At 47.1% G+C, this 23535-nt stretch overlaps 1 protein-coding gene and 1 pseudogene across 2 annotated transcripts; both read right to left on the bottom strand.

The window, feature by feature from the left end:
- Nucleotides 1-18813: 18813 nt before the first annotated feature.
- Nucleotides 18814-20093, bottom strand: LOC147003774 (eukaryotic initiation factor 4A-III-like). 2 transcript variants are annotated; one of them, XM_085839837.1, is made up of 2 exons: nt 19785-20093; nt 18815-19721 (listed from the first exon to the last, which is right to left on the bottom strand). In XM_085839837.1, exons 1-2 carry the CDS (start codon nt 20091-20093, stop codon nt 18858-18860), a joined length of 1173 nt encoding a protein of 390 aa, XP_085695963.1. In that variant the 3' UTR covers nt 18815-18857. The 2 variants fall into 2 exon arrangements, with proteins under 2 accessions (XP_085695962.1, XP_085695963.1); XM_085839836.1 differs by having other exon boundaries at nt 18814-20093.
- Nucleotides 20094-20136: 43 nt separating this feature from the next.
- On the bottom strand, nt 20137-22759 carry LOC147003773 (pre-mRNA-splicing factor SYF1 pseudogene; annotated as a pseudogene).
- Nucleotides 22760-23535: the final 776 nt, after the last annotated feature.

The raw sequence follows: 23535 nt of genomic DNA, 5'->3' as shown, positions 1-23535 counted from the left end.
GATAGACAGACATAGATAGATAGGATAGGTAGATAGGTAGATATTGATAGATAGAAGATATGCAGGCAGACAGTAGAAGATAGATAGGCAGATGATTGATAGATAGATAGATAGATAGATAGATAGATAGATAGATAGATAGATAATAGAAATAGATAGCTAAATATGACAGATGAGAGATCAATAGTAGAGAAATAAATGGCTAATTATATAGAGATAGGTGATAGATGGATGGGTGGTATGATAGATATGGAAAGCATAGATGGAGATGGAGGGAAGGAGGGATAGAGGGGAGGGTGGGATGAGTCTGACTCAATTCTCTAGAGAGCCCTGACTTCTGTGAAGACTGCGAGTCAGAGGAAGAATGGCCAACCTCCCCATCCTTATCCTACCTTCTTTGGTTCAAGAAGATCTGTCCCCAGTGAGGACATCCAGATACCTCCAGGCTGAGTGCAAGAGAAGGTGCTCACAACTGCCAAGTGTTGTGCACTCGTATGTTCCCATGATAGCACCACTGTCTTTGTTTTAGCTATTTCCATTGGAAACATTAGGTGTACTCAGCATTATGTAATGTGAAAGGTTGAAAGGCTGAAGGCAGGCAGACCCGCACTGGGCAGAGTGCTGGTGCGTTCTGCTCCCTCAGCCCACGGTCCACAGCCCAGCCACATATCGGATCATTATATCCGCCCTGGGAAAGACCAGGATTCGTTGATCATGCCTTGGTCCCACATAGCTCTTGGCTTTTGCATTTCTCTACACCTCCGGAGACCACTCATCTTCCTCGTCTATATTATCCAGAAAAGAAATAAAGCCAGCTGTCAGAGGGAGTGAGCTTTTTAGCACTTAAATCAAAACCAGCCTTCCTGGCTCCCTGACTTCCTAGAATAAATGCTGTTCACTCCCCAAACGTGCATGGCTTATTGGTGTGCGGACTCCACCTAGTGACAGATGGAGAGAATGCATCCAAACTTGTTCTCATTTGCAAGCCTAGAAGCCTTCGCATCTAAAATTCAGGTAACACATCCTTAAATTCCAGAGACTTCCAGTGAACACTGTACAATGCTTGTTCTATGATTACTTAGAGATCTGGGGAAATGACTCAACAGTAAAAGCGTGTACTGCTCTCGTAGAGAACCTGGGTTGGTTCGCAATATCTACATTGGTTGGCTTAAAATGCCTCAACTGTTAACTCTAGCTCCGGGGGACCAGATGCCCTCTTCTGCCCTCTACAGGCACTGCATGCACATGACACACATACTGTCAAACACATGTACACACACAAAAAAAAATTAACCTTTTTTGTAATACTTTTTATTAGGTATTTTCCTCATTTACATTTCCAATGCTATCCCAAAAGTCCCCCATACCCAACCCCCCACTCCCCTACCCATCCACTCCCACTTTTTGGCCCTGGCGTTCCCCTGTACTGGGGCATATAAAGTTTGCAAGCTCAATGGGGCCTCTCTTTCCAGTGATGGCCGACTAGGCCATCTTTTGATACATATGCAGCTAGAGACAAGAGCTCCGGGGTACTGGTTAGTTCATATTGTTGTTCCACCTATAGGGTTGCAGATCCCTTTAGCTCCTTGGGTACTTTCTCTAGCTCCTCCATTGGGGGCCCTGTGTTCCATCCAATAGCTGACTGTGAGCATCCACTTCTGTGTTTGCTAGGCCCCGGCATTGTCTCACAAGAGACAGCTATATCTGGGTCCTTTCAGCAAAATCTTGCTAGTGTATGCAATGTTGTCAGCGTTTGGAAGCTGATTATGGGATAGATCCCTGGATATGGCAGTCTTTAGATGGTCCATCCTTTCTTCACAGCTCCAAACTTTGTCTCTGTAACTCTTTCCATGGGTGTTTTGTTCCCAATTCCAAGAAGGGGCACAGTGTCCACACTTTGGTCTTCGTTCTTCTTGAGTTTCATGCGTTTAACAAATTGTATCTTATATCTTGGGTATCCTAAGTTTTTGGGCTAATATCCACTTATCAGTGAGTATATATTGTGTGAGTTCCTTTGTGAATATGTTACCTCACTCAGGATGATGCCCTCCAGATCCATCCATTTGCCTAGGAATTTCATAAATTCATTCCTTTTAATAGCTGAGTAGTACTCCATTGTGTAAATGTACCACATTTTCTGTATCCATTCCTCTGTTGAGGGGCATCTGGGTTCTTTCCAGCTTCTGGTTATTATAAATAAGGCTGCTATGAACATAGTGGAACATGTGTCCTTCTTACCGGTTGGAACATCTTATGGATATATGCCCAGGAGAGGTATTGCTGGATCCTCTGGTAGTATTATGTCCAATTTTCTGAGGAACCACCAAAATGATTTCCAGAGTGGTTGTACCAGCTTGCAATCCCACCAACAATGAAGGAGTGTTCCTCTTTCGCCAGCATCTGCTGTCACCTAAATTTTTGATCTTAGCCATTCTGACTGGTGTGAGGTGGAATCTCAGGGTTGTTTTGAGTTGCGTTTCCCTGATGATTAGGGATGTTGAACATTTTTTCAGGTGCTTCTCTGCCATTCGGTATTCCTCAGGTGAGAATTCTTTGTCCAGTTCTGAGCCCCATTTTTTAACAGGGTTATTTGATTTTCTGGAGTCCACCTTCTTGAGTTCTTTATATATATTGGATATTAGTCCCCTATCTGATTTAGGATAGGTAAAGATCCTTTCCCAATCTGTTGGTGGTCTTTTTGTCTTATTGATGGTGTCTTTTGCCTTGCAGAAGCTTTGCAACTTTATGAGGTCCCATTTATCGATTCTCAATCTTACAGCACAAGCCTTTGCTGTTCTATTCAGGAATTTTCCCCCTGTACCCATATCTTTGAGGCTTTTCCCTACTTTCTCCTCTATAAGTTTCAGTGTCTCTGGTTTTATGTGGAGTTCCTTAATCCACTTAGATTTGACCTTGGTACAAGGAGATAGGAATGGATCAATTCGCATTCTTCTACATGATAACCGCCAGTTGTGCCAGCACCATTTGTTGAAAATGCTGTCTTTTTTCCACTGGATGGTTTTTGCTCCCTTGTCAAAGATCAAGTGACCATAGGTATGTGGGTTCATCTCAGGGTCTTCAATTCTGTTCCATTGGTCTACTTGTCTGTCGTTATACCAGTACCATGCAGTTTTTATCACAATTGCTCTGTAGTACAGCTTTAGGTCAGGCATGGTGATTCCACCAGAGGTTCTTTTATCCTTGAGAAGAGTTTTTGCTATCCTAGGTTTTTTGTTGTTCCAGATGAATTTGCAGATTGCCCTTTCTAATTCGTTGAAGAATTGAGTTGGAATTTTGATGGTGATTGCATTGAATCTGTAGATTGCTTTTGGTAAGATAGCCATTTTTACAATGTTGATCCTGCCAATCCATGAGCATGGGAGATCTTTCCATCTTCTGAGATCTTCTTTAATTTCTTTCTTCAGGGTCTTGAAGTTCTTGTCATACAGATCTTTCACTTCCTTAGTTAGAGTCACGCCAAGGAAAAATTAACCTTTTTTGTAATACTTTTTATTAGGTATTTTCCTCATTTACATTTCCAATGCTATCCCAGAAGTCCCCCATACCCTACCCCCCATTCCCCTACCCACCCACTCCCACTTTTTGGCCCTGGCGTTCCCCTGTACTGGGGCATATAAAGTTTGCAAGTTCAATGGGGCCTCTCTTTCCAGTGATGGCCGACTAGGCCATCTTTCGATACATATGCAGCTAGAGACAAGAGCTCTGGGGTACTGGTTAGTTCATATTGTTGTTCCACCTATAGGGTTGCAGATCCCTTTAGCTCCTTGGGTACTTTCTCTAGCTCCTCCACTGGGGGCCCTGTGTTCCATCCAATAGCTGACTGTGAGCATCCACTTCTGTGTTTGCTAGGCCCCGGCATAGTCTCACAAGAGACAACTATATCTGGGTCCTTTCAGCAAACTCTTGCTAGTGTATGCAATGCTGTCATCGTGTGGAGGCTGATTATGGGATGGATCCCTGGATATGGCAGTCTCTAGATGGTCCATCCTTTTGTCACAGCTCCAAACTTTGTCTCTGTAACTCCTTCCATGGGTGTTTTGTTCCCAATTCTAAGGAGGGGCAAAAAATTAACCTTTTTTACAAATACTAAAATTTTAGAAATCTTCAGTGTCCATCCAAGCATCTCGGAGCTAACTCGCCTATTCTAACTCCCACTGTGTTTTGTCTGTACGAATTTGAACTTGTTATTTACATTAAACTTCATGACACTGTAACAATTGGGCTAATTGTAAATATTTAATATGAAGTCTCTCATAATCAGTGTAGACAGAACGCTTAATAGTCTACCCATAATACCTGCCAAAACCCATAGTTTTTTTCCAGTTAACTACATGGAATTTCCACAGAATAGCCTTTCTCTGGGCTTAATGGTCCTCAGCCTTCTAATGAGACTAAATAGGAGGTGGTGAATAACTTTTAAACCTCTACATTAGTGCTGGCAAGATTACTCAGCAGGTGTCTGCTGCCAAGCCTGAGGACCAGAGTTCTATCCCTGGGATCCACAGGGTAGAATAGAACCACCTACTACAAATTATTCCCCCATATGCCACACATGTACTTTAGCATATGTGTACACACACACACACGGAGGAAACAAACCAAGCCACCATGCCTTTCTGGTCCGGGTAGTGGGCATCACTACGATGAACAAATGCTCCATGGAGAGATGGGAAGATGAGAAAGTCAGAGAGTGGAGCTGGCACAGTGGTGTGCAGCACCCTGGAGCTTCTGCAGATGCAGACTTAGCCCATGGAACATGCTAGTCAGAGTCAGGATCGCCCTGGCTCTGGGTAATGATGAAGGCCCTGGATGGGGAAAGGACCACTTGGTCTAGAATGCCACCAGTGGCCATGTTGGTGTCTGTAGTCCATGCTGCTGCCCCTGGCCATGATGAAGCCTGGGGTCCCTGTGGACGTATGCAGTCCGTGCCTCTGAATGATGCCTTGGTGGTGACCTTGGGCTTTTCTGTCTTAAGCCATGCTGGTAGGAGTAGCCTGTGTAGTCACTTGAGGCCATGCTGAGACTCAGGGTCCATGCAGTCCCTGAGGGCCATGACTGGGTCTGTGTACCTGATATGGCCAGGGGCTGTGTATGTTTGAGGCTCATGTTACCACCGAAGGCCATGCAGATGTTCATGGTCTGGACTGACAACTGAAGCTGTGTTGATGTCTGAAGCTGGCCCTGCCCCTCCCTCATCAGCTGCTGAATGACTCTCCACAGTTGATGGCTTCTGGAGAAAGCACAGATGGAGAAAGGCTTACCTGCCCTTGGAGGACTGGCTTTTGACTTTGACCATGCTCTACTGAGTATATAGACAACATAAAACAGACTTGTATTTGGGGAAGGGGGAGATGTCCACTTAAGGGGGTAGACATAGGACTGTGATTGGCATGAATGATGTGAGATTCCCAACTAATCAATAAAGAGTGTAACCACATTTTGAAATGTTTACACTATTACAGCCAGATGGATATTTTTCCCTACAGCAAAGGTGTATTTTTTTTCCCTGCACTGCTATGTAGAAGATAACACTCTAATGAGTCAAGGATGGCACTAAATGCATTTATTAAATGTGAGCTCTGTTCTTTTTTCTGGTGTTTGAAGTTCATTCTTTCATCTAAACCATTAAAGTGCCTTCCTGTGTCCATCCTTCCAAACATAATTATCTTTCTGCTCTGAATGCAAATCAAGGCGCATCTCTTTTTAAGATTGATTTCTTATGTACACATGTCTTGCCTGTCATATACACATGGGCATCATATATGTGCCTAAAGAGGCCGAAAGAGGACACCAAATCCCCTTAGAACTGAAGTTACAGACGTTGCTGAGCTGCCATGCTGGTGCTGGGAACTGAACCCAGGTCTTCTGCAAGAGTAGGAGTTGCTCTTAACGACCCAGCCACCACTTCCGGCCGTCTAAGGGACTTAGTGCATCAGGAGGCTTTCATCAATGGTGAGACAACATCATAAGACCATAACAAAACCTTATTGCATTCCATAGCCAAACCCCACATGCAGAACCCTCCATTCAAACGCTGCTGTCAGACAGGGTCCAGCTTTGCTCCCAGCCCTGTCCGTCCTTTTCTTTGCTTCTAGGGAATACATGTTTAATATCTGATATCTCACCTGCTATCACTTGGATCCCAAAGGCTCATGGGATACTTTTTGAATTTTTACATTTTTATTAGCATATATTAATTATACTTAATAATGGGTTTCATTGCGGCATTTTCAAGCACGCATACTTTGATTATGTTCATCTTCTGTCACCGTGCTTTGGCCCCTCCCCACTCACTCTGATCCCCTCCCTCTTCTCAACAGACCCCTCTTCCATTCTCATGTCTTGTTTGTATATGCATATGACCTAAAGAAAGCCCCCTCCCTTCTCCTTCTCCTCCCCCTCCCCTCCCCCTTCCATCTTGCATTTCAAGAAGGAGGAGTCTCATTTAGGGCTAACTATTCAACAGTCACTTCCTCTCAACACTTAGGCTACTCAGTACTCTCCGAAGTGACTGCCACCCCACGACAAAACCATGCTTTTCTGACCACTGCAGCAGTAACCTATAGGAATACACACAAACATTTAGAAGCTGATTGGGGGAACACATACATCATGTTCATTTAGCAAAAGAATAGCAGTAGCTTCCCTTCTGGGCTTTTGGTTGGCTTTCCAGGACCAGACATGAATGACCTCCTGGGAAGGAGGTCTCAAATGCAATCAGAATTGTGCCACTTCTGCACCAGTGGGCACACCTTACCTGGCACGTAGATAATGTAGCATGCAGGGTCAACAGTGCTGCTCCAATAGCCTGACCCTTCCAGACCCAGGAGAGCTGGGCAGCTGGACGATGCTCACAGCTTAGTTTCAGCTACGTTCTTCTATGCCCCATAACTAAAGTTTGTGGTATCTCCAGCAATGATTGTTTTAAACACTCTCTTTTCATAGGGTAGCACAATTTTAGGCGTTGGAAACTGTCTAGCAGAAGAAGGTGATTGGGGGCTGGATCTCTACTTCCTGGTCCGAAGTTATGTGACAGTGAACCTGGGTCACAGGTGTCTGCTGCCACCACTCTCTGTGGTGATGTCCTGATGCCTTCTGAAAACATGGTCCAGGATAAATGTTACCGCCGATGAGTGGTTATGTCGGGCATCTCCCCACCAGTTATAAATATGTGTTCTTCCTCCTGGAGATGCTGTCTTCCTTCATAGCACAGAAAATAAAGCATTGTGCCAAGGCCATGGGATGTGCCAGCTCATCTAATTGAGCCACTGTAACTCCCTGAAAGGAAGTCTCACTTATGCATCTGAAAAGCAGGGATATTTTCTTATCTCACCCTATAGCAGCATGGATGGCATAAGTTCAAAACTCTCTGTACCTTAGAATGTATTAAGAAATACAAAATTAGAGTGTTCATCCCAGGACCAGCGCCAACAGTTCAAGATTCATTACCAATCATTTTTATTTGGAGTGGGAGGGGGTGAGGCAGTGTCTCATGTAGCCGAGTTTGGCCTCAAACTCACTACAAGATGAAGACAAGCTTCAGAACTAAACCTTCCTCTGTCCACTTCCCAAGAGTTGGAATTACAAATGTGCCACCCCACTGGCCCTACAGATCTTTTCATTATAGGAATTGTCATATACTTAGTTGTAATCTTAATTTCTAATGATTGAGAACATACAGGTTTTAATTTGGGTCTCGCATCCTTCACAATAGTCTCAAACACCCCATAAGGGTCATGGTTAGCTCTTCAGAACCATGACCAAGTCAATAAACATACTAAGACCAGCTATAGTGGTTCACGCCTTCTACCTCGGCAGAGATCCATGAGGACGATCAGTTCAAAGTCAGCCTGGGCTATGTCATGAGACCTTGTATCACGACATCAAGAGCTGGCAATGTAGCTCAGTAGGCAAGAGCTTCCCTACTTTATGCAAGGCCCTGGGTGTGAGTCTAAGAACTGACAGTCAGTTAATAAATATAAAAATATAAAGATTAAAAGCAACTTCAACACTTTGTAAGCTTTCTTCTCATTTTAATATTTCTCTAAGCCAAATACTTCCTTCTCATAAAAGCCTTCTTACTTTCTTTAACTCCTTCCCCCCATCCTCTGCTAGTCTCTGGTAGTATCCCATCAGCCATTTCTTCTATAACCCATAATTATACTAACAAATCCACAGCTATTCATAAATAAGCCTACTTAGGCATACACCTCAACAAGAGAAAGCAAACTTAATGTCACACACAGAGATGGAAATTTTGGGTCCAAAGCACAAACCTATTCCCTTCCCCACTCCTTGCATTATTAATCATCGTGAGGTTGCAGTTTGCAGACATCTGCTGGATAAGAGAACAGATTAGAGAGAGGCAAGGAGCTCTGCCAAGACCTGAGGCAGATGCCTCCTCTTACATTTGCGCCTGCTTGCAGTGCTCCATGTTCTGGCTCTGCCTTGGATCTAAGTCCTAATATCATATTTCTCTGATACATCAAAATAGCCCCAGAAGAGGTAGGGCTTGATCACAAATCGCCAGCATCACTGGGATACTTCGTATACTCGCTGAAGGCAATAATTAACTGAGAGCCTGACCAATTAGCTAATCTATTTCTGGGCTGAAGATTTAGGGATAAAAGACACGGTTCCCACCTTCTACAATTGCTCTGTCTCCTCGGGGGGTTCAGTTTACAGTGTGGTGTCCAAAACTCTGTGGTAAAAGAAATCCGAGGTATCCTGGACTCTCAGATCAGTGTTCAAACCAAGATTGAGAGCCAAATGATTTTTCCAGAGGGTGATGTCTGAAGAAATAACTAACACCCAGACTCACCAGGGAAGGGAAGAGGAACCCTCTCCAGGCAAACGGCAGAGTCAGAGGGTTGAAGGAAACATGAGCTGAAGATGCAAACAGGGCTGGGGAGATGCATAGAAAGCAAAGAAGACAGAGCTCAGAGGTACAAGATAGTTGTGGGGTAAGAGCACCGGCTGCTCTTCAGAAGTCCTTCATTCTTCATAGATTTGCCATGGCACCTGATGAGACCCACATACTTACACATAAAAATACAAACAAATGAAAATGTGAGAAATTGTTTTTAATGTTCTACTGTTGAGACTGAAAAGATGGCTCAGCACTTAAGGAAGCCCACTGCTGTTGCAGAGGACCTGAGTTCGATTTTCAGCTCTCATGTCGGACAGCTCAGTTACCCATAACTCTAGCTCCAGGGTAATCCAACATCCCTGGCCTCACAGGCTCTGGGATTCATGTGCATGCACCCACACACTGGCACATAGTCTACAATAATAAATCTTAAAGATAAACAAATAATATTCCACTTTTGTTAGCACACATCCAAGTAAGATCATTGTACCCATAAAAATAATTACTATTGGCCCACCCTGGCCAACCCCATACTGGCCCAAAGTGGCCCAAAAACAGACACCCAGGCACCTGCTGCACACACCACTAAGATGGACAAATGTGTGGTGGGAAGATGGGGAAGATGAAGTGGGCAGTGGAGAGATGAAAGAGAAAGCAACGCTGAGGGCTTTATACACTGGACAAAGACAGGACTGGGGACTTGACGTCATTGAAAAACATGCAGCTATGAGGAGTCCATGGTGAGATCTTGGCCCTGACTGCTGCCAAGGGCCATGTCTGAGTCTGTGGCCCCTTCTGCAGCAGGGGTCTGTGTCGAAGTCTGTGACCTAAGTAACCACTAAAAGCCAAGCAAATGTTTGGACTGCCACCTGAGGCCATAGGGACATGTGGGCCCATTATGTTGCCAGGAACTGTGTCTGGATCCATGGTCCTATGGCAACCTGTGTTGATATCTCAGGCCCGTGTTATCACCAAAGGCCATGCAAATGTCCCTGGTCTGGACTGTTGTCTAAGGCACTGTGCTGAGCTGGCCCGGTTCCCTGCCTAGGCAGCACAGAAGAGCTGACCCTGATGGCGGGGAGCTGGTGAGCCAGGCCCAAGGGTGGGAGCACTGGAGAACTGGCCCTGCCCCTAGATTGCCATGATATGGTTTGCCTGAGAGAGAAACACCTTGCTGTGCCTCGCCCCTTGTCACCTGCAGCAAGTGGTAGAGGTGGCCCTGAGGTCATAAGAGCAGGAGAGATATCTCTGTCCCTCACCGGCTGCAGCACGTGGGAGAGCTGACCCTGCACCTCGCCTGGGCAGCACAGTAGAGCTGGCCCTGGTGGAAGGGGACACAGATGAGGCAGCCTGAAGGCAGGCAAGCAGGAGAGCTGACCCTGTCTCTTGCCAGTTGTGGCATTGGGTAAGCTAGCCAGGGCAGTGCTACAGAACTGACCCTGGTTGTGTGGGCACAGGAGAGCTGGCAAGCTGACCAACTCAGCTACCTCCCAGGCCCAGATCAGAGCTTTGAGTTGGCCCACCCCAACATTGATCCTATCTATGATCTGTTGGAACATGTGAAATTGCCAGTCCTACAGATCCAAGTCTGTGGGATCTCCAAAACACAGGGCAACAACAGGATATCCGAGAGGAGTCCCCATGAGGATTCAGTATTAATAAGAATAGCAGAAGCCAGAGGCTTTGAAACAGACCAATTACTCGGTGCAACGATCATTTGCAAGTAAAGATGTATGAACAAAGGTGTACACTGTGTGATACACTACGGCTTCCATGACAAGATGGTTTGTATTATTATTGGTGGTGGTGGTGGTGGTGTTTCATCTTATTTGATTTGATTTTGGGGAGGAGGTTCCAAGGGCAGACAGGAAAGGATGGGAAGAGGAGTGGGAGTAGGTTGCATGATGAGACATTCACAAAGAATCAATGTAATTTTAAAAGGGGGCTGGAGGGATGAATCAGCAGTTAAGAGCACTGACTAGTCTTTCGGAGGCCCTGAGTTCAAATCTCAATAGCTACAGTCCCAGTAATTACAACCATCTGTAATGAAATTGGATGCCCTCTTCTGGTGTGTCTAAAGACAGCTACAGCATAGTTACATATAATAAATCAATAAATCTTTTAAAACATTTTTAAAAGAAGAATTACTATTATTGTAGAGTGGAGTTGAAGCACCGGTCCCATGACATGAGAATCGCAGCAGCGTGGGTCCTGAGAAGATCGTGTGTCTTGGGTGCTGGTAGAGACCAATAGTGGGGAATTGAAGGGCTTCTTTGGCGTTTAACTTTCACATGACCCTAGTGTCAGGGTACTGCACAGAGAAATTCCTGTCCAAATAAAGATGGAGTGAATTTTCCTTATCTTGGTGGAATGGGAGCTCAGAGCTGGGATTAACTTGACTCATATAGTGTCCATTCATAAACAGCTGGTAAAAAAATAAAATTGGTGTTGTGGTAGATTAAATTATAATGGCATCAACTACCTGAAGCAATATTATGCATCTATGACCTTGTTGTGGTAACAGGGTGGATAAAGAAAATGTCTATCAAGGCAAATTGCCATGTGATAGCCAATAAGATGTCTGTAGGTGAGCTGTGAGCAGAGACTCAGCTTGAGTTCAGATAATAAGTGTGTTTGCTTGTGTCTGGTACCCCAGTGAGAACAACAGAGCCAGGTGTCTCCTGCTCCACCAAAGGACAAAGCTGCCTCATTTCATCTACAGACCTGTGGCCCAAATCAGAGCCCCACAATGCACATGGAGAAATAAGTGCTCATTTGTGTATGCTGCTGATAGTCCATGATTGGTTGTTACCCAGAAAGCCTGACTGATACACAGCTCATCTATGCTACCAAGAATTCTCTAGCTATTGAACAAGGCAGATGTTGATGAAATAGTATAAAATGATCTTTTACAAGGTACAGAGTATTTTTCTTAGCATGTCTGGGTTGGGGAAGGGAATATGTGTATATATTTATTTGAATAATTTTAGACTGTGACTAGGAGGATGTTGCATTGGAATTCTATAGAAAAAAAGACCTGGTAGAATAAATATATTTTTTACAGAAGAAAATTTTTGAGATGGTATTTCTCTATGTAACAGCCTTTGTTATCCTGGAACTCAATTTATGTAGAACAAGCTAGCCTCAAATTCACAAAGCTTTGCCTGTCTCTACCTCCCGAGCTGCTGGGATTAAAGGCATGCAACGCTACACCCAGCAGAACAAATATATTTTAAAAGAGGATCTATTAGAGTAGCTTATTTCTGGAAGGGCTTGCATAGTCCAATATTAGCAGTCTGTGTACTGGGGAGACTAAGAAAACAGTAGTTGCTCAGTCCATGAGGCTGGATACCTCAGCAGTCCCAGGCTGGTCCTGAGGACCAGGATAATCCCTGAAGAATCATCATCAGTCTGAAGGAGCCAAGGATGGTGGCAGCAAAAATATCAGGATAGATGCACTCACCAGCAAAAAGGGAAGGCAGGCAGGCAGCAGTGCTCTTCCTCATTTCCTCTTTATATCAGGACGTGTGTGTGTGTGTGTGTGTGTGTGTGTGTGTGTGTGTGTACACGTGTGTACATGCACTCGCGCACAAACATGTATACATGCACTCACATGAGCACACACACAGAGCACCTCCAGCTCTTAGGGAAGGAACAGTGCTTACCGATCTGCTCTCCCTTGGCTTGCTCAGCCTGCTCTCTTATACCATCCAGAACCACCTGCCTAGGAATAGCACCGCCCACAGTGGGCTGGGCCCTCCCCCATTAATCTATAATTGAGAAAATGCCTACAGACTTACCGACAGACCAATGTGAGGGAGGCATTCTCTCAAATTGATAGTCCCTCTTCCCAGATAACTCCAGTTTGTGTCAAGTTGGCAGAAAACTGCCAGCACAGTGGTTAGCTATGATTGTCATCAAAGACCAGCCCTGGTTGGCTGAGGGATAAAATGGGAGTGATGTAACAGCTACCCAGACCTTAGTAGCCCCAGACACTGGCACAACTAACTCCTTGATGGAAGTGCTATTCACCCTCAGGATGCAACCCACAGGCAGCAACACCCACCAAAGCCTAGCCCATCAAAGTCCATAGTTTTGGGAAAGTCTCTAAATATACAAATCTTGCCTTTTGGCTGCTGAAGTTCCACTTCTTCATAACTAAGGCGTGTCAGCCCATGGTGTGGTTTTGTGCCTAAAAGCTCAAAAAGACTTGGAACTGTACTTGGGTCCCAAACAACTGCTGTAGTCACTGACCAGCTAATGAAACTTTCTATTGGCTTGAGTCCATGTCCAAGTGGTCTTCTCTGGTAGTTACCTCATAGCAGTGATAAACCACTATTTTTTCAGCACCTAGCAACAAGGAAAGGCAGTAACAATCCAGCTGAGGCTCCGTCCTGGATGAATACCACCTAGAAATAACTTTGGTTCCCACACATTTTCTTTTTAAAACTGATTCCTGCACATATTTTCTTCTTTTAGAATATTATATTTATTTTATTTTATTTATGTATGTGCATGTGTCTGTGTGAGTGGATGCCACGTGTGTGGATGCCCATGGAGACCAGAAGAGAGTGTCAGATCCTCTAGATCTGGAGTGGCAGGTACTGGGAACCCTGGAGAAGAGCAGCCAGCACTCTTAACTGCTGAGCTATCTTGCCAATCCAGTGAACCATTTCCAGTATTGTCTGTATAGATAGGGAGGTAATATCTAGGTCTGAGGGGGATTTGATTGGGTCAATAAAGACCAGAATGGGAGCATGAAGGGACAAAGAGGAAATTGTGCTAAAAATGGGTTGCCATCCATATTTTCTAACAAGCCACCGCCCTCGTTTCCCGCCTCCCTCCCCCTCCCTGTTTCTCTCTCTGACACCATCCCTAACCTCTGAGACTATCCCTGAAGCTGATATCATTGTAACTCACAGCACCAAGAAAGTGGGTTCAACTACTTAGAATAAACCTATTTAGGAAAAAAAAAAAAGATAGCTGACCAGAAATACATTTTTTCCTCCCAATGAGGGGAGAAGTATACGTTTCTTTCCATATTTCCCAGGGTCCAAGAACCACTGTTCGAATAAGTGTGTGTTGCCATGGAAACCCAATTCAGCATTACCATCATCAACAGTTACTAAACGCCTGCTCGTGCTGTTCTGAGTTACTTCCTACTTAGAAAAGAAAGAGATGATGTTTGCTGTGAGAGAATTTCTAATTATAAAGACTTCTAGAATAGAACTCGCTGGATAAGGAAGGGATGAACCTTTATCATCCATCACTGCCGGGAGCCAGGGATGCAGGGATTCACAAGAGTCAGCTCCTACCCACAGAGTTTAGCTGCAGGTGGGCAGGGGGCAGCATCAGAAAGGAGTGGTTACTGGGCAACATGGAAATGTAGGGATGGACCCCAAAATCATCAGATTGGACACCAGAAGCACATACTTGCTCTGCGTGTTTGTATACCGGTCCCTTGCTTCACTGTGTATCTCTGAAGGCAACATCTTAAGACCCATCATGCACAGGGCACAGTTCCTATGTCCTCCCCCTAGATTCCTTCCCTGCTCCATGTCGGTGCCTTTGTGCCCCACCCCCTGTCACATGCAAACAGCACTCCTATAAAAAGTGTAAAGGATGGAAGTGTGGCTTCAGCAAGCTGTTAAGCCACAGAACTCATGAATAATTTAGACTCCACCGACTGCCAATGAGTCTCTGATCCAAAACTCTGGGTCCAGGGAGCCAATGCTGGGCAGGGCACCTGGGAGGGCTAATATGGTGCCCTGGGGAGTGATTCATCTTTATTTATTCTGTGTTGTCAGCAAGCCTTGATGCAGGATGCTGACTGCCTGTCTGGATCTGCAATGCTCTTGGATCACCCTCTGGGGCCCTACTTGTTGCCAACCCTCCGTTAGTTGCTTCTTGCCAGGCCTCTGTGACAGACCCAACTAACTGCCTCAACTCCTGCATCTCATCACACTGTCTGTCACCTCTTCCAGTCCATATACACTTGCCCCACATATCCTACACCCCACCTATGCATCCACCGCAAAGCAAGCTTCACCAAATGGCAGTGGTTCTCAACCTGTGGGTCCCAACCCCTGCAGAGCAAATTATGCATTTCATAACAGTAGCAAAATTACAGATATGAAGGGGCCATGAAATAATCTGATGGTTGGATATCGGGTTGCCACAAGGTGAGGGACTGTATTAAAGGGCCGCAGCAATAGGAACGTTGAGAACCACTGCCCAGCAGGGTAGCTTTTTCTCCCCCTTTTGCAGTGGCTTCGCACACTCCTATGTCCTACAGGAATGAAATGAGTGTGCTAACACTCTTACATGACAGTGGGGTTCCCTAGAGAAGTTAAAGCAAAAGGTGGGCTAGTAAGCTTCACAGGCCAAGGACGTGGAATCAATACTGCAGTCTGCTCCGTTTTCAAAGCTGCTGGAGATCTTTAATGTGATCCTGAGAACATCGAGCCCTGTAGGCCATCAACACTCTATCTCCCTTCTGGGCAAGAGTAAGGTGATACTTAAGGGGTCTCTAAGAGTCACACCCTGTTTCTTCCTACAGGGAAAGGATGGCTAAAGGAAGGCCCACAGTTCATAGTGTCTAAAGTAGGTCTAGAGATAGACTATTATTATCGCACTGCCTAAAGCCTGCTTGGGTCAGCCTCTGCAGCCAGAACTCTGCATAATCAGCTCAAATATCACTTCCTTAACAGAGCCTCTGTGTTCACCTCCTCACATAAGGCTTATAATCCTATCCCCCCAGTCGCTGATACTTGAACTGGTGACACCTTCCTCCATCCACTGTCTCACCTCTTAGGGGCTAACGTGTCCTCTACCAGACAATGCTTCCAACTTCACCAGAGTGTGACCACTGCAAACTATGTACCCATCGTCTTCCATATCCAGGCGATGGATTATTAACATTGCCTCTGCGGGGACATGGAGTATTTGGGAAGACACAGTGGCTAGAGTTCTCCAGGGAGCCAAAGCAAGGAACTCCACTGAAGAAGGTCTTACCAAACATCCCACTGAGTGGGATTAGGTTCCCCGTGTGCAGTAACTACCCACAGGAAAGGACTAGAAGACTGGATGCCTAGCCAGCACTAAGGCTCAGCAGGTGACTACTGAGCACCTGACTCACAGGTTTGACCACTGCTCCCTAACCAAGAACACACAGGCATCCTCTGTTAGAGAGGTCCAGGCTCTGGACTGGTCTGTGACTCACACTAGCAACCCAGGTCCTAAATTGCAAACCATATTTGAATTGACTTGGGTTTGACTGTTTTTTTGTCCAGGACGTGTGTAGTGGTGGTGATGACACTCGGAATGTAGTCCAGCCGGGCGGTGGTGGCACACGCCTTTAATCCCAGCACTTGGGAGGCAGAGGCAGGCGGATTTCTGAGTTCGAGGCCAGCCTGGTCTACAAAGTGAGTTCCAGGACAGCCAGGGCTATCCAGAGAAACCCTGTCTCAAACAAACAAACAAACAAACAAACAAATAACAACAATGTAGTCCAGTTAGGCCTGAAGTAATGGCACCAGGAAGGATGGAGCTCTAAGATTCCATGCAATCCTATAGTCTGCCCAACTACAGATGGTCTTAAAAGCAGTAACTCCCCACACTGGTAGGTTATCATAGAAGAAACCCAACAAGAGCAGATGGGAGGGAAAGATTACAAAGGGGCGTGAGGAAACTTGTGTGAGTGACAATTCTGTTCATTACCTTAGTGCTGTGTGTTAGGCTGGGATCCCTGTTCGTCCCTTGCACCAGCTGGGAAACCCTATCTGCCTTCCTTCCCCCAACCCCTCCCACACAAAGAAAACATACTCCACCCCACCCCACCCCACCCCACCCCAACCTACCCCACACTCCCTCCCAATCCCACCCCCATCCTGCTTAGAAACCCCACCCGGGCCCTGCCCACTTAGGGAAAACACCTTCCGGGCAAATAAGTCATTCCCCCCACCCCTTGCCTGTTTCCAGCGACCCACCCAAGCGTGCCTGCCCGGGGGTTCAGTTTTTGACCGCGTATGGACACAGTCCCAACTCCTAGCTGGCACGCACGTCGTCATCACCCCTAGCCTAAACTCTGTAAAAATCCCTTTGCCTTATTTAGCCTGGATGTGTGACTTCACAAACCTCCACCTGTATGATCAATGAACCCACCTGAGGGCTGCCTCCTGATAAACTGGCCTTTATCTCCTTTTAATCTGGTCTAACCTGGCCTAATATCCCCATCAGACTATCCTGGAGGGCAGCCTGTGGGGCACTCTTTTCACTGGTGATTGATGTGGGATTAAAGCTGTATACCTACCTGGTCCAGCCTTCCCCTCCCCTCCCCTCCCCTCCCCTCCCCTCCCCTCCCTCCCTGCCTCCCTCCCTCCCTCCCTCTCTCTCTCTCTCTCTCTCTCTCTTTCTTTCTTTCTTTCTTTGAGATAGGGTCTCCCAACCTAGACCCGTCTCAAACTGGAGTGAATCTTGAACTTTGAACTCTTCACTTTCTTTAATTTTTTATTCTTTTGAAAGTTTCATACACTTATAGATTTGATTATATCGATCATTTCAATCTACCTTTATGTCTCTCTAACTCTCTCTAGTTTGTCCCACCCATCACTCTTCTTTTTTTTTTTTTTTTTTTTTTTTTGGTTTTTCGAGACAGGGTTTCTCTGTGTAGCCCTGGCTGTCCTGGCACTCACTTTGTAGACCAGGCTGGCCTCGAACTCAGAAATCCGCCTGCCTCTGCCTCCCAAGTGCTGGGATTAAAGGCGTGCACCACCACGCCCGGCTCCCATCTCTCTTCTAATTTCATGTCTTCTTTTTTAAAAAAAGGGGGGGTTATTAAAACCCCTGAGTCTAATTAATGCTGCTGTTTGAAGACTTAACTATACAATAAGGCAAGAGAAGGGAACATGAGGGAATCAAATGGGAACGGAAGATGAAGTGTCTCTCTATGCCAAAGATCTGGTTCTACACGTTAGAGACCCCACCTAAACCTCTTATATATGAAACACTTTCAGCAAAGTGGCCAGATACGGATTAACACAAGTCAGCTGCCTTCCATTATATCAGTGATGAACTTTAAACTGCAGATGCTCTGGCTTCCATGCCTAGTGCTATAGTTACCGCTTTGCAGCACCACAGCAGGCCCAGGGCTTCTGCGTGCTGGGCAAGCCCCCTACTAACAACTCCACCAGGTTACTGGTTTTTAAAATTGCGTTTTGTTCTTCTGGTTTGCCACATAGTACAATCCATATGCCACCTCCTTTCATTTTATTTCCTTACTGAGATTAATTATGGGTGCTTGTGTTTAGTTTCTGGGGCATAGACAACTTACCAGTGTCCATACCTCTGAAGAAAAATGGCTCCCTGTCATCCTCTCCCCTTGCCCCCAAACTACTAATTGTCAATAGCTCCTTTGCTATGGGTGGGGCCCAATGTTCAATTTTGGAGGGATGTCAGTGCTCTTAACTGCTGAGCCATCTCTCCAGCCCAATTTTATTTTCTTAACTATATACAAAGTGTCTTTACTAGCCTGATCCTTCAGCAAAACTACCAGCTCTTTAGAAATCTCTTTATACCTGTGACATTCTCTCTCTCTCTCTTTTTAGTTTCTAAGTTTTGGGTTTTTTTAAATTGGGTATTTATTTCATTTACATTTCCAATGCTATCCCAAAAGTCCCCCACATGCTCTCCTACCCACTCTAAGTTTTTTATTCTAAAATATTTATAGAATAATTTAAAAATTTTATGCCAGAATCATATACTATTTACTTTTTTTGTTTCTTATTAAAAAAAAAATTTCCCCCACAGTAAAATGTCCACGTTTAATGTAAAAGGTTAAGCATTGGGTTATTTACACGTGCATTAGAAAAGATGGCAGAGGGGCTCCGAGAAGACAGTTCATATCAATCAACCCCATTAAATAGAAGCTTCTGTTTCCAAACAGGGTGTCGGTGGACCAGCACCAGCTTCAGATGAGGTCAGCCACGTTCATGGGCATCTCGTCTATCTGGGTGGCATAGTACTGCTCGATGTCCCTGAGAATCCGGATGTCATCATTCTTCACAAAATCGATGGCCACACCTTTTCGTCCATACCGACCCGATCTCCCAATTCTGTGAATGTACAGTTCTCTGTTGTTGGGCAGGTCATAGTTAATGATGAGGGACACCTGAGGGACATCCAGGCCCCGAGCCCAGACGTCTGTGGAGATGAGCACCCGGCTGGCACCTGACCGGAACTCCTTCATGATAGACTCTCGTTCTTTCTGGGGCATGTCTCCATGCATGGACGACACAGTGAAATTGGCTTCTCTCATTTTCTCTGTCAGCCAGTCAACCTTCCTCTTGGTGTTGCAGAAGATGACGGCCTGGGTGATGGTCAGCGAGTCGTAGAGATCACATAGAGTATCAAACTTCCATTCCTCTCTTTCCACGGCCACAAAGAACTGTTTGATGCCTTCCAGAGTCAACTCATCACGCTTCACCAGGGTGCGGATGGGGTCGGTCATGAACTTATTGGTCATCTTCAGGATCTCCTGAGGCAGTGTGGCACTGATGAGAACGACCTGTGTGGCTGGTGGCAAATACCTGTACACATCATAGATCTGCTCCATGAAACCTTTGTTCAACATTTCATCAGCCTCATCCAAAACCAGCATCTTAATAGCCCGTGTCCGTAAACTTCTGCGGCGGATCAGATAAAAGACGCGTCCCGGCGTGCCTGCCACCACATGCTGCCCATAGTCCAGCTTCCGGATGTCCTCCCCGACACTGGTGCCCCCAATGCAGGCATGGCACTGCACTTTCATGTAATCCCCCAGAGCGAGCAGACCCTTCTGAATCTGCACCGCTAACTCTCTGGTTGGAGCCAGAATCAAAGCTTGGCTTTCTCGAACCTGGATATCCAAGCACTGCAGCACTGAGATACTGAAGGTGGCCGTCTTGCCTGTGCCAGACTGAGACTGTGCAATGACATCTCTCCCTTTAATGATCTGCTTGATAGCACGATGCTGGATCGCTGAAGGTTTTTCAAAACCGTAGGCATAGATGCTGCACAGCAGGTCCTCTCGCAGGCCCATGGTGTCGAACTTTGGGATCACGTCCACCTCCTCGCTCGTCTCGAACTCCACTTTGGTCATGTCCTCCTCTTTGAGCAGCCTCTTCCGCACCCAGCCAGACGTAGCCATCTTGGCCGTGGCCGCCATGATCCCGATTCCGCTGAAAGACCTGAATTTTTTTTTTTTGATGTACAAAGAGGGGCTGTATTAGAAGGGTAGTTATGGGGGAGGGACCATGGAGGAAAAAGTGTGGAGGGGGTCAGTCTTCCTTTAGGCTCCCGAACACAGCAGCTGGTACACTCTGCTGTTCCAGTCGGACTTCATTGGGCTCCAGGTCCATCTCGTCCTCGTCCTCATCCTCGCCCAGCTGGATCTCCTCAGGGTTGGCCTGCTGAGCCAGCTCTGCCAATTCCTCCCTGGATGCATCACTCCTCACAAAGAAGATCTTACTCTGGGCCCTGAGGTGCTGGTCCCGCTCTGCCTCAGCTGCCAGCTGTTCTGCTCTCTGTTCCAGCAACTTCATGTCATCCATGCCGCTCTGCCCAGGAGCCAGGTCAGACACGGTGCCTGTGGCACTGCCAGACACCTTGAGCATCTGTGAAGCCATGAAGTTGACCTGAGTATTGTATGTGGCCTGCACACTCCGCCGTATCCTCAGCATCTCCCTGATGGTATCCTCATTGCCGTGCCAGACCTCAAAGTCCTTCCATGTTTGCCAGAATGCCCCAGTTGTCCGGGGATCACAGATCTGGGAGCAGAAGCTGTAGATGGCCCGGGCGCGGTCGATTTCACCGAGCTTGCACTCCATGTCTGCAAACCGCAGGCACATCTCACGGGCATGCTCATCAGACAGCACCTCAATGGCCTTCTGGTAGATGGCACGAGTGTGGGTGATGCCATAGATCTCAGCAGCCCGCTTGATGTAGATGTTAAACATGTCGTACTGCTGTGCTGGCTCCACTGCCCTGGTCGCACGGTCATACACAGCCATGGCATGGCGGGCAAGGCCCCATTCCTCCTCCAGCTGTGCGTAGAGCAGGTATAAAGTCTTGGCATATTTTGGTGGGCAGCCATCGAGTGCCTGCTCAAAGAGATCCCGTGCACGCTCCAGCTTTCGGCCCCCATAGCGCGAGATGAATTTGGTCAGGTAGGTGCTCCAGATGTCTGAAACATTGGGCCACTTGAACAGTGAGATGCCACGCTCATATGCCTTGAAGCTCTCCTCAAAGTACTTGTGCTCCTCCAGGAACATGGCATAGTTAATAACGATCTGTGGCGTGGCTATGCGCAGGTCCAGGATTCGGTCATACACTGCCTTGGTTGACTGGAAAGTGCCCAGGCTTTCCTCCAAGTCAGCAAGCATGGACCACACCTTCAGTGACTTATATACACGGTTCTGCACAGGTTCTGAACCATCAAAGTACTCAGCTCGGCGGGCAGGCAAAGCCGTGGCTTTCCGAAGCAGCTTTAAGGCCTCATCGTAATTCTCGTGCCTGAGCTCCAGCTCCCCACACTGGCACCACACACTTGCCAGGTCATCCACCTGCTTGAAGTTCACCTTGGTGGCCTTCTCTAGGATGACACGAGCATCATCCAGCTGTCCATTGTCTTCGTAAAACTTGGCGAATGCAACCCACAGTGTGTGGGGCTTGCCTGTGGCTTTGAAGGGGTCTACTGTTTGCACAGCCTCTGTGTATGTGTTGATAATCTCCCGAGGGCGGCCCTGATGGAGGGCTACACGCTTGTGCCACTCGTGGACGTGGTGTGGGTTCTGGCGCAGAAGGACGCTATTGAGAAGCAGGGGCCGTCGGCTGATGAGCTGTTCGAAGCGGGCCAGGCGCAGCTCTAGGTCCACATCGTCCTCCTCCTCACGCCCCAGTTCAGAGGCAGTCTCCATCTTCGCTGCAATCACGCTCTCCTCAAACTGGGCGTAGCTGTCGAATACCTGGGTGAAGTCCCGCACGGTCATCACCGTGCGAATGGCCTCCTCATACACATCCCGAGCCTTTTCGAAGTGGCCACTGCGGATATAGTAGTCTGCCAGAGAGCACCACAGCTTGCCCAGCTGGTCAGTGAAACGGGTGAGCCCACCACGGATTATGGCATCCACATTGAGAGACTGTACCTTGTCTGGATTCTGGGAGATAAGGTCACACAGCTGGTGCCACAGCTGGTAGTTGGATTTACCAGCCTTGGATACAAAGCGCTCATCAGGTGGCCAGGCACTGTGCAGCCTCGTCTAGCCGGTCACTGGATTTGAGATACTCGATGTATTCCTCCACGCTCTCAGGACTCAGCTTGAGGAAGCGACGGTAGACTCGCACAGCAGTCTCAGGCAGTGGGTAGGAGCGCAGGAAACGCAGATACAGGGGCCAGATGCGAGAGTGTTGTGTGATGGGCAGTGCCCTGAGGGCACGGTCAAAGGTGCGGCGGGTACGTGTTACCCTTCCCTGGTCCATGAGAAACTGGCAGTAGTCTAACCACAGGCGTGGCATCTTGTGCATGAACACAAGGGCCCTCTCATGGCAGTTGTTGACATCTTCATAGGCAGGGTCAGTCACACAGCGATGTTTCACCTGTGCCCGGCGTGCCTTCAGATAGCGGTACCAGAGTTTGTAGCTGCAGGGAAGCAGTTTGAGTGCCCGCTCATACAACTGGTTGAGTCGGGGCTTGGGGGCCCCCTGTTTGAACTCGATGTAGCGGAGCCAGCATTTGACGGAGAACTGGTTCCTCATGATTTCTTCCTCATAGGGAAGGTCCTCTTCCTCAAAAACAAGGTCCGGCCGCTTGGGATGCGGAACTCGCGCCATCACCACCACCTTCCTGGCTCTCTGGTACCTGAAAAAATTTTATTTACATACATTTCAAATGTTAACTCCTTCCCTGGTTTCCCCTCCGCAACCCCCTATCCCATCCTCCTTTCTTCTATGAGGGTGCTTCCCCACCCACCTACCCACTCCCACCTCACTGCCCTAGCATTCCCATACACTGGGGCATTAAGCCTTCACAGGACGAAGGGCTTCCCTTCCTACTGATGCCTAATAAGGCCCCTTTAGCTCCTTCAGTTCTTCCCCTAGCTCCTTCATTGGGGTCCCTGTATCAGTTCGATGCTTGGCTGTGAGCATCTGTATTATTGGTCGAGATCTGGCAGAGCCTCTCAGGACACAGCTGTGTCAGGCTCCTGTCAGCAAGCACTTCTTGGCATCTGCACTAGTTTCTGAGTGTGGTGTCTGCATGTGGGATGGATCCCCAGGTGAGGAACTCTCTGGATGGCTTCTCCTTCACTCTCTGCTTCATTCTTTGTCCCCATATTTCCTTCAGACAGGAGCAATTCTGGGTTAAAACTTTGGAGCTGGGTACTTCTCAGCTGGCCCCATCCCTCAAGCGGGGTGTGTTTGTGGGGGGTTGCCTAACCTCTGGATATGGTCTCTCCAGGTTCTCCCTCCCCTTTGCATGGTATTTCAGCTAATGTCATCCCTGTAGGGTCCTGGGAAGCTCCTGCTTTCATGGCATCTGGGACTTTCTGGTTGCTGCCCCAAACTCCCCACCCCCCATTGCTACACACCTCTGTTCAATTTCCTGACCCTCT

Source organism: Mus caroli, unplaced genomic scaffold, assembly GCF_978045245.1.
Source record: "Mus caroli unplaced genomic scaffold, Mus_caroli_1 scaffold_7, whole genome shotgun sequence".
Taxonomy (NCBI): Eukaryota; Metazoa; Chordata; class Mammalia; order Rodentia; family Muridae; genus Mus; species Mus caroli.
Note: the sequence above shows the minus strand (reverse complement) of the source record. Positions and strands in the feature narration are given on the sequence as shown.

Excerpts from the sequence above, each read along its gene's own strand:
- LOC147003774 (XM_085839836.1), bottom strand. The coding sequence starts at position 20,093 with ATGGCGGCCACGGCCAAGATGGCTACGTCTGGCTGGGTGCGGAAGAGG.